The sequence below is a fragment of the Egretta garzetta genome, unplaced genomic scaffold, assembly GCF_000687185.1.
Source record: "Egretta garzetta isolate BGI_Z169 unplaced genomic scaffold, ASM68718v1 scaffold5, whole genome shotgun sequence".
NCBI lineage: Eukaryota > Metazoa > Chordata > Aves > Pelecaniformes > Ardeidae > Egretta > Egretta garzetta.
This window is the reverse complement of record NW_009259707.1, coordinates 1,167,762-1,179,701: the sequence shown is the minus strand read 5'-3', so window position 1 is coordinate 1,179,701 and position 11,940 is coordinate 1,167,762. Positions and strand designations below refer to the sequence as shown.

At 35.3% G+C, this 11,940-nt stretch overlaps 1 protein-coding gene across 1 annotated transcript in view; it reads left to right on the top strand.

Moving 5' to 3' along the window:
- Positions 1–11,119, top strand: part of CCDC138 (coiled-coil domain containing 138) — a 35,817-nt gene extending 24,698 nt beyond the window's left edge. Inside the window, exons 12-13 of the mRNA XM_035894388.1 lie at positions 9,679–9,817; positions 10,948–11,119. Coding sequence (XP_035750281.1) covers positions 9,679–9,817; positions 10,948–11,119 — 311 coding nt within the window. The remainder of the gene's footprint in view (positions 1–9,678; positions 9,818–10,947) is intronic.
- Positions 11,120–11,940: the final 821 nt, after the last annotated feature.

Here is an 11,940-nt window from a genome sequence, read left to right as displayed (position 1 = left end):
GACAGGGCAAGAAAGATTTTGGTACCAAGGCTTTTGAAGGTTTCCTTACCTTAGAAAGCAGGCTGTCAAATCATCATGTTTGGTTTTTAGTCCCATCTCTAAGCTATGAACTTGTCTGAAGATAAAAGTAGGAACAAAACCTTCTCTGATGGCATTGTCACAGAAAGTAGATTTAGTGTCTTGATAAACTCTGAACGTGCTCAGTGATAGATTTCCACAAATGCAGTCCTCTGACCGCCTTTGAAATTTTGGGAGCAAAATGTATTAACTGCTAAATACTGATATGTTTCAGTTTAGTCGAATGGCTTATAATGTATTTATTGCTTAAAAAACTTTTACCATTTCCCACTTAAATTACTATTAAAATTAATGTTTAATAATTGAAGTAACAGTTACTTTTTGATCATCCAGATTGTCATCATATGACACTAGTGGCTTCCAGGGCATCTTCATACCCCAAAGTTGTCTCCCTATGGCTACAAATTTCTCAGGAGATCTTGTTTCTAGGACAGTAGTTGCAACACACTGTTCAAGAGAATTCTGGATGCCAGACATGAAACATTTTCCGGAAATAATCTAGTAATAAGTAGCCTGACCTCAGCGAGAAAATTTGTTCTGTGGGTGTTGTGGGTGTTGAAGAACATCCCATCATTAGTATTAAAATCACTCTGTAGTTGAATACTTGCCATATGCAATCTTCTTGAATGCTGTTGTTTCTGTCTTCTCACTTCTTGTGCAGCTTACTGTGGGTTTTTTAAACTGCGCATCAGTTAAAAGGGTTCCAAAGGATGTAGTGAGTTTATAGTCACCTATCAAAAATACCATTGTTGAACTGTTGTCTGCTTCATGCTTGATTTGAGATCTGCTGTTACCAGAGAGCTGCCTGTCTCAGTTTCACCCTTTGCACTTTTACACAAATGTCTTAAATTCCTCCAGCAGTGATAGCTGACTTCTCTCGTGAAGATTAGTAGGTTCCCCTTTCCCAATATTATCTTAATTCAAGTAAATAAAAACTTACTTGGTCATTAGACAATACAAAGCACTAGCTTTTGCTTTAAATAAAGCTTACATTTACTTGGTCTTCAAGTGTACTTCTGTTTTTGAGAGAGAATATTTCGCATTAGTGTGTGCTTATTCACAAATTGAGATGAGTGCATATTGAAAAAAACATCTCTGAATGACACTCTCATGCTTACTGTAAGTTAAGACACAGTCTGGGAGAGCTTAAGTATGATTTATTAACCATATTAACTTCACTTAAGATTTTTAGTAGCTGCAAAAGTGAGCTGTATTTACATATTTGCCGAACCTTACTTCTAACTTTTTTGTAAGAAAATAATATGGTCATGGATAATCAAGACTGTGTCCAGATTTACTCATCTCATAGGGATATTAATCAAGCCAGCGGAGATAAAAAGATTCAGTTTACAAGTAAATATTCACAACTTCTTACTATGGAGACAATCTTTTTATGAGGACTGCCTGTATGCACACTCCTCTTCCTTCGAGTTGGAATGCTTCCAAAACTAATGCTAGGTATTCCACAATTCACACTGTTCTACAGGGACTTCTAAAAAGTCAATGGTCGGCATCTGCCGAGGAAACCCAAACCCACTCTTTTATTTTTCTCTTGAGTCTTAGCATTTTGAGGCTTGAAAGACTACAAGCAGTGAAGCTATGGAGTAAAAAATGCCTGTATGCTTAAACGGATTAAAACGTACCTGTAGTTTTCAGCGTATTATCTTTACTGGTAACTGTTTGCAGGATTGAAACTTTTCAAATGAGCTTATTCTGCAGTACGGAAAGGGTAAAAATACCAAGTCTGTGAATACCACCCTAAGGTAGGATTCCCCCTCACCTGTGTGAAAGGCAGATGTGAAATTATCCTGAGGAACTGTGTTTGAAGCTATAGCGAAAGGAACGATTTACAGCTTATGTGGGATAAACATGGAAGCACAAACCATTTAAAAGGAAATCCTTCCTCTATTATCCTGTCTTACCTTTGTAATTTTTTCATTCATTCTTCCAAAAACAGTGAATAATTTTGTTGGATTAATAGATGTTTTAGTTTAATGTTTTAACCATAGGTAAGTATCTCTAACTGTTACATGCAGCCTATGATAATGTTAGGACCAACCTGTATACTTGCTGAAAGCAAGCAAGTACACCAAAAGTTTGCACAGATTTTTGTTAAAGAATTGAGAGCTTAGTTTGAATACTTTGATTTTGATGAAATACATGTTTACAGGTTTTAAAAATGAATGCAGTAAATGGAATAATGTCACTTGATTTCTACTGAAGTAACAGGAGCCTTCTCTCTGATAAGAAAAAATGTTCTTGTCATTATTTTCTTCTTTTTTTAGTAACAGTTGTGTAATGCTTAGCCATTCTGAATTTTTGACCCCTGTCTCATCCACTCCAAAGTAAGAAATAAAAGGGACCATTAAATATAAACTTATGTAGAGCCAAGTAGCCAGTTTGTAAGTAAAGCTTCACTGTTTATTCAGGATAATACTGTATTTTGTAAGCAGCATACCGTTTTGAAAGTAGATGTGAATGCTAACTTTTTTAAAGTATTTTATGTAAAAAGGAGTTATTTATATCAGTACTTGGATATGCACATCCCTTTTCAAGTCAATTGCATATGAAATCTTTAGAATTTATTTATTTTATTAAATCTTTAGAATTAGTGAAGTTTATTCAAGTAGGAACTTGTTTGCTCTTATTTACTAAATGTGCATTTTTTTATAAACAGTTTACAGTTTTATAGCTTTCCATAGTGGTTTAATTTAAAACAATTAAAGTATGATTTAATTAGAAAAAATATTTTTAATACACTTTTTAATTTTGTATTTGACTAGCAGAACTACTGTACTTATTAGCTGACTTTTCTCTGTAACTTTCAAGGTGAATTTAGACCAATGTCATCATTGAATTAATTTAACGGCTTTTTTTGGAGGTAGGTAGTACTGTTTGTGCAGGTTGAGTAACGTTTCTGCATTGTCAGAGTTCAGACTTTATTTACATGCTTACTTGCAATCTGACATTACAGAATTACAGGTCGTGCCGGGTTAGGTTTATTTCTGCAAAGCCTTCCTTATTTGAGTTTGTCGTTGTGTTTGAAATACTGTGCTTAGTTCTGAGCCGGTTATTATAGGAGTGAAGGTAGGGAAGCAGGGGAAACAAGGCAGGTGAGCTCTGACAGAAAAAGTGTTGGAACAAAGCTCCTTAGGTGTCCTCTGTAAGAGAGAGCTGCGATTCCTTCAGTGACTCTGGTAGTTCATTAGGCTTTTTCAGGTTTCTTGAACAAAGTAACCCGTAATAGTCCATAGCTTCAATTTATAATGCTGTCTAGGTTATTTGTAAAATAGTGGTTTTGTCTCTCTCAGGCCTCATTAGAATCAGTCTTAGACCATGTTGATTGCTCATAGACATGCTGAGTTCAGTTAGCATGCCAAAAGGTTTCATCTTCTGATGTTTCTAATCAGTGGTGTTCCAGGAAAAATGTTTGTTATTTCTTAGTGTATTGTCTTTACGCTTCTGCTATTCTAACAACTAAAATAATTCTGTTTTTCATGTATTTCATACCTGTTGCCTTCTAAATGGGCAGTTCCAGCATGTAATTTCATTAGAGTACTCCTGTTTTCATGCTACAGTCATTACTTAATAAGCTAAATAAGCACAACTGCAAATACCAGTAAAACTAAAGTTCACTTTTCAAGGCAAAATGGTTTGCTTTGTTTTTAGCCAATTCCTTACACTACACACCTTCCAGTCCTTCTGCTAACCCCCGTCTTCTCCAATGTATCATGTGTTGCTTTATCAAATGGTATTGAAGTCTAGCCCAGTTGTAAATGCTGTAGCATTTATTTACCAAACAAAAGTATCTGACTACCCTGACACAACATACCTATGGTTCCTATGCACACTCATATAGATAAACCTGTAGTATTTTTGTCTCCTTTAGTTTCTGAAAATATCTTTAGAGTCTTACTGAAGGGCACATGTGTTCAGATTGCATTATTTTTTTTTTTGTCCAAATCCAGCACACATATATTGCGTTGGCTGTTCTCTCTTTACAAAGTGCCACTTCCTGGCTTGTTAGCAGCAATCGCTTAACTCTTCTTGTCACAAAATTGAGGCAACATTTCTTTCAGAATCCTGAAATCTGTTCTGGTATCCCTGACTAAAGGACTCTTTTAGAATTACAAGTTTGGGAGACTTTTTTTGTCCCTTTTATCAAGACTGAGCTCTCTTCTGAAAACCAGCATGTTAGCCAAAGTGTGCACCCAAAAGACTAAAATACCATTAGCTTCTATCCCGTCTTTCTTGTGCTGACCACAGATGACCTCACTACCTCTTTTTTTGTCCTATTTTTACTTAAATGTCTGGGAGAACTTTTTTTTTCCTTAATGGGGTCTGACTTCACTTGACTTTTTGTATTATCCTTTTTATTATACAGATAGTTTCTGACCTCCATGGCATAGCTTTCTTTTTCTGATCTTTTTTATTTTCCTTGTAGGCTTCTTTTCATTCCAAGTATCTCTTGTGGCATAAGTATTCCTGCTAATTTTTTAACATTTTCTATTGCAATTTTTTTTTTTGCGGGTGTAACCTCCAGTTGCCATTTGAGAATGCCATTGATCTCCCATATGTCCTGTCTCATGTCTGCATGAATGTCTTGCGCATCCTAGGAAACTGGAGGGGAATTCGGATCATACTGAAATCAACACATACTGGGTGACCAGCTGAAATTGCCACTTGGGCTCTCTTAACTCAGGGTCACCCACGTAGGCATCTACACTTGAGGTGCCTTATGCAGACTCCACCATGCTTTAACCGCTGGCACTTAACAGCCCTGACTGTTGATTACAGGAGAAAAAGTTAAATTCAGCTAGTGGTTCAAATCTTACAGGTGACTGTATTATAGACAGCTGGTTATTAGCAACATGTAAGTGATATTACTGTTTCTTTTTAAGTGTTTTTTGCTGTGGTGCATAGTTAGTTAACTTCTGCATTAGTTCACTTTTCCACACTAGTAGACAGTGCTGCATCACTCACCTGCATTGCTGTCATGTGTTCTACAGTCTCCCAGCGTATCCTCATGCAATTAGAAACGAGGCAAAACTGTAATCATTAATTTGTTAAAACATGAACTTAAAGTTGGCATTCCTAACAGTCTTCATTTTCTGAGGTGGCATAGCTTTAGGTATAAAACAGAGTTTTCCGGATGACTATAGCTGGTGCGATTTTATGCTGTGAGTGACTGATTACTTTGAGGGTAAATTTCAGATTAGTTCTGTCAGCAGTGATAAATTGCTCATTGTTCATTGCAGTCTACCAATCAAGTTAAGCTAACGTAGCTAGACCATGCTGCAGTTTTTAAGGATACCAGTGAAGGCTTTTGCAGATTATTTTAAATTGTGCCAAATTCCTGTCAGGATGGATTCCAATTTAGTTTTTCTGAAACAGTTAATAAAACCAAAACCTGTGCAGATGTAAGCCACCAAAATATTTTAAAATGTGAAGCTTATATTCTTTTAGTTCATCAGCTAGACATGCATTTAAATTATATGCTTGTTTTGTACATTTTCTGATTACTTGGACTATATTCTGCAAAAGTTTATCTGAAGTGAATATATAAGCAGCATACGAAAACTCCATTTAAACGTGTGCCTTTATCAGTTCGCTGTCACATAATTGAACTTTGCAAAGCTTTAGAAATTATTTCCGCTTTGGCTCTTCTGTTTTATAATAAAAATCCTTCTGTCTTAAAAATCATGCATATCTTTTATGTTGGTTTGTAAACGTAACAGTCAAAACATTCTTACAGCATATATATGTGTGTGTTTTTTTGTTTGTTTGTTTGTTTGTTTTTTTTAAATTGCATATTTTTAAAAACCAGTAAGAGCAAGGCAGCAAAGAAATGTCCGGATCAGCTGAAGATGGTATTTGTTTACCCCTGCAGAAAAGAAACGTAAAGCATTTTAAGGCTATTTAAGGATATTTAGAGGAATAAATTGTAGGACTGCCCTGTTCATCCCAGCAGTCTTCTCACCTTCAGATCTCTGACGAATCAGAGTTCAACTGAGTCAGAAGTCATGTTAAATGAGAGGTTTCTAAAGCTATTTGTTGTTTTAACAGGCAATAAAAAGAAGAAAAAACTTTCTTCTCAATTTACTTCTTGAATGTCAGTGTTCTTACACATTTATTTACACTTTTCTTACCTTTCTGATAAACATCTTCGGTAAGTTAGAGATACTGTTCAAGTTTTTATTGTTAAAACAGACTTCATCAGTGGTGCCATGAAGATTGATACAACCGTTTCTGTTTCTTGGGGATAGGCAGTCATTTGTAGGAACTCGAGCAAATTGTAGAAGAATTTCTATGAAGCTGTAGATCCTGAGTGATAATGTAATTTTTAGTCCTAGATTTTTCTTGCTTTAGACAAGGTTATCTCTTGTTGCTATCTGTATAGAAATTTTTACTTCAAACGCTCTTAAGTGATAGAAATGTGTTGACACTAAATGCTCTTAAGATGGTAGGATTGTGTTCATTGGGCTTTGCTTATTTGCTGTTTCTGTTTGTAGTTTTGTTGCCTCTTCTCGTGGATTTTAACAAGTTACACTCACTAGGTCATGATAACATCATACTGGAAGTGAATTCTGGGTTAATTATTTTTCCAGATTTAATACACTGCTGTATGTATCCAATAACTTCAAAGTTCTGTCATAGAGAGCAGCAGCTCAGTAAAGAGTGCTGAATCTTGAGTGTGTGTCAGTCATGTATCACTAAATTTAGCACATACTGTGAACCCATCTAAGGATTTTCTGCTTGCTGTAATTGACAGATAGCCCTGAGTTTTTGATGTCATAATTTCTGAAAAATACCTCCTGCAGTGAAAGTAGAGAAATATTAAAAGAAACGCTAAAAGTGGTATGCCCTGAGTAATTGTGTCCTGAGACTGTGTGCATGCCAAGGGCAGAATGCAGTCAATAGTGACTTCTTGTTGGATTCCTGGCAAATTTGTTTGGTTCTGTTGAAAAGTGGTATGCCCTGAGTAATTGTGTCCTGAGGACTGTGTGCATGCCAAGGGCATAATGCAGTCAATAGTGACTTCTTCTTGGATTCCTGGCAAATTTGTTTGGTTCTGTTACCTATTAAGTTGTACAGTAGAATAATCCCCCATTCCCAAGTTAAATTTTCTTTAGAGAATATATTCTTCTCATCTTTTTTTTTTTTTTTTTTTGTGTGTGTGCATGTGTGAAATCAGTATTCTACTGGTCCCTTGTGATACCTGATAAAAAGGCATTTTCAGGTCAATTCAAACATATCTGATAAATGGTTTCTTTATATAAATATGTATTTATGCACACGTATAAAATGTATTTCTTAAGATGAAAAATAAGGTTCATGCTGAAGTAGGCTGTGCCCTTTTCTGTGTTCCTTTTAGGAATTCTCCTGTAACTTCCAATCTTCAATTCATTTACTATTAATGTATTGTAGTGTCTGCAGGTCTATAGAAATTCGGTTGTAGTTCACTATTCCAGTATCCATGATGTTTTTCTTGTCTTAGAAGCTGTCAATGGTGCTTCATACATCACTTCAGTTATAGGATTCTGTCATTAACTGAAGACCATAAGCTAAAATAAAATGAGAAAGTATCTTTACTATAAAATATATATGTACTTACAATTTTTTAGTATATTTTTTACTGATTACTCCTTGCATTTCTAGTTTAATTCTGGTTTTGTATTTATTATTGTTACAACTTTGAGACAGCACATGGTAACTGGAAATAGTACTAACAGTGAGAGAATATGCATAAAACCATAGGTGGATTGAACATGGTAGAAAGAATGCAAGAAATGTGGAAGCAGAAGGAAACAGAAAAATAAATTAATTGCCTTGATAATGTATGTCTCTTGGAATAATTATGGCTTTTTGTCACTTTGGGTAAAGAACAGGACACTTCAGCTGTGCAAAGCACAAAACATCTGCCTGCCTTTTCCAAACTTCATAGTACATCAGTCGTCATCTTTTTATTGCTGCAAGGTTGGCCCCTTGCTACCGAAGTCTATTGTCCTGAATTGGTATAGCTTCCATCCACACATTCCATTACATATTTTGTGGATTCTGCCTGTTGAATCCAGCCTTTTAAGTCAGATCTGCTGAAAGCACCTCCAATTAAAAGAGAGGAAAGATTACATGTAGTCTGTGCTAAAGGCATCTGCTGTTTCTCAGTCTCTTCTTCTGATGGTGTAAACCAGCAAAGGCCCACAGATCTCATTGGCTTCACTGGATAGTATAACGTGTGATAAGATGTGCTCGGCATCGGGGCAGGGTGACACTGGGTCATTTGTTGGTGTAGCCAAATGACATGCCCTTGTTTTGCAAAAGATACAGGTTTTGAAAGATTTTCTTCCTAGCAATAAGGTCCAGGTATTACTGGGCCCTTGTTGAATATTTAGTCTGAGAAAACTAGTTGTTTAGGCTCTCAAGCTGACTTTAATTGCCAAGTTTATTTTTTTTTTAAGCCCTATTCCAAACAGTTTTCTGTAGCATTTCTTCTGATTTTGTATCAGTAAGCCTCCTGCAATAAATTAAAACCTTGCATTCCCTCCAAGGATACTTCTTATATTTACTAAATTGTATGTCCTTGGACAAGGAAAGGGAAAATTTTGACCAAAAGATACATCCAGTCCTCTTTGAACTGATGAAAGCATCTTAATATCCTATTTGTAAATTACAATATTCAGCATAGTGCGAAGAATTTTTTTAATGTTTGTGTTTATTGGTTTATGCTGTGACTTGCATACTGCAGTTCCTTATTAAGTATTTTTAATGTGTAAACATTAGAATATTTTCTTCACATCTGTATTCTTCTACTGCAAATGCCCTCTGCTATATGAAAGGCATTTAAAAAGAAATATCACTTGTTACATATTTCCTTTATGTTTTTGCTACAAATTAATCTACAATACTGGAACCAAGAACGAGATGACAAGGAGACAGTTCTAACCTTATTCTGAAGCAACTAGGTTTTGGGGGACAGGTGAGAGGGAAATGTTACACGATGTGACTTAAAAATTCATCTGCTATTTTAAGGGAGTTTTGTTGCTGTTTAAGTGTTCTTATCCAGCTCTTACTTCTACCATTCAATTATTATTTTGCCTGTCTTGAAACAGAGTACAGTGACGATATTTTGATAATGAAAGTCTGTCAGGCATACCGTTATCTTCTACATGTACTAACCCTGTCCGTGTGATTTGCAGCAGCTTGAAGTATTTCCTTGTGAGTCTTTTTGCGTGGCTTAATGTTCCCCTTGCGTGATCAAAAGGAAAGAACCGTGATAAATGAGCATTGAATAAACATGTTCAAGATAAGAATTTTGAGTTTAAAATTGTTCTGTTTCGTGTTTTCCTTTGTTCTCAAGGGAATAGGCCTTGTTTTAATACAAGGGTCGGTAATGTCAGAACTCTTAGGAACTTGCATTTTTTTCAGTTCCTAGTTTTACCTGAGTTTTGTATCGCATGCCCAGCATAAACTGAATTATTTGATTGTTCTAATAGTTACACAACATGAGGCATTTAAAGCCCTCTAAAGGTGTCAATAGCTGTTTTAATTTTCCATGCACAGAGCTCTGTGATACAGTTTTTTAATTATTTTCTTTTACAGGTTCCTTACAGCCTTTCCTGGAAGCCTGCAGTAACGAATCCTTCTTCCGTACTTGCTCTGTATTGCTTCGAAGTTCTAAGCTGGATACTCCGATTTTGGAAAAGCTCTCTGTTATACTGCAAAAACTCTCCAGAATAAAGTAATCCTTTACTACCATTATCCTGTTAGTTATTATTAGATCAGCAAACTTGGAGACCTTTATCTTTCCCCTTTTTCACAAACTCATCTCTGTTTTTCTGTTTATTTGCTCTACCATAGACAATGCTGGGCTTTCTCTGTTAGCAGTTAAATTTAAACTGTTTTTGTCACAATGTGTAAGACAAGGCTCTCAATTTGCTTATAATTCCAGTTCAATTTACAGAATACAAACAAACAATAAACGCCCTGGCCTAAAGAGGAAATATTCCTTATGCTTGCAGATGACAAGGGTGCTTAGAAGACAACCCTTTCTTTCCCCTTGACCTTCAGTTTGACTTGGGTACTTGGTAATAATCTCCTTTGAAAATTTAGCCTCATCTGTGAATTGCACTCAAGTTTCATCAGTTTTCATTTCCTTCAGAAACAAAATTTAAAGTCTTGAGCCATTTAAGCCCTTTGGGGAATGTTAGTCTTTATAAAACATGTTCCCATTGCTTACAGGTTATTAGTTTATTGTAACAAGGGTCTTCATCATATCAGTAGTAATGTGCTGCTGAACTCTGTTGGTGCATTGCTTAATGGTATTGTTTCATTTATAAAAGCATGTATCTAAACTGAGCCATTTTTTACATTAGACTTAAAGATGTTGACCAAACTGAGATTTTCATTTGACTTTATTAGGAGCAAAGTTGAACTCTAAGAAAAAAAAAATGTGTTTCTGTAAAATAATCTAATATAAATCATAACTTACATTGGAAATATACTAAAAGTAAAATTTTCTCAGAAATCCTATATTACTTAAACTTTTTTATTTATTGTTTCTGGAATCTTATTTCACATTAGTGAAACTCTTTTTACAGCCTTTCCTTGAGCTTTCATTATGCTACATGTAAATACCACTTACTCAAATAAAATCAGAGTTTTTGATGGGTTTTGCCAAGACTTTTCTGACCGTGCATTGATAACTTTCTGCTTAGAGACATTATATGCAACGTAGAAGAATTATATGAAACTCCCAATATAATGCACATTTTTTGTCATTAAAAAAATAATTTTCAGTAGAATCTTTAGTGTTTAGATGAAACCTATCAGTTTTCAATTGACAATTATTTTATGTGAAATCTTTTGCAGAAGCAATAAGAAGATGTTTGAATTGTTTACTCTTCACCAAATGATCCAAGAACTACATAGGACTACAAATCCAGATCATGCTTTCCTTTATATAAACCTCAATTCTATTCTGTTGAATTTGGGATTCTTGAGGAGAAACTCTCTTACCTCCAGTCTAAGCACAAGTCACTAGCACTGTCTTCCAGTCTAATGATTGTTCTGTATAATTTATACCAACTGGCTGTGTAAATTGAAATTTGGATTTATTTTTTTTTACTGTTTTCTACAAATAAATTAAGCAGAACCTCAGTACTGTATAGGTTACTCTTTATCATGTGGAATCTCATTGATACTTCCCTCAGACATAAACAGGAAAATGAAAAATTGTGTAATATGCTAAGTGGCTTTCTTCAATACTTTTTGAAGAAGTGCAATAATGCTGCTCTTCTGAATGACTCATGCCATCTAAGGAATTGGATCCCTTGAGTAAGCAGATCAGAAATACCAACCTTTCCTTACAGGTGTTAAAGAATTTCACGAGTCCCTGGCTTACTCTAGGTTTGCATTTGCTCACAACTCAGAGCTGGGCCATCACCTCAGTGAGTGGCAAATGAGAATCACAAACATAACACTTTATATATTTTTCTGTCATAATTGCATAAAGAGTTTCCACGGTGTTCACAATTCCTCCTTTGTTTGGTCATCTGAAAATCCATTATTTTCCACAGGTTAGCACGTCCTTATCGTTGTGTCTCAGTTCTGCTTCTCGATCGTGAAGTTCATTGGCTCATCCATCAAAGGTTGTCTTTTGGCAGACACCATGAATTCAAGGCAAAACCATTCTAAATTTTAAGAACTTGACCTTTAACCTATCCTCTATTCGCCTGAGCCTACTTTAATTATTCTGTCTACATCTTGGTTTAAGATCAACTTATCTGACTGTCTTAAAGTCTTACCTTCATTTATCTTTATCTACTGATTAACTTGGCTGGTGATTAGTCCAACCATGGAGGG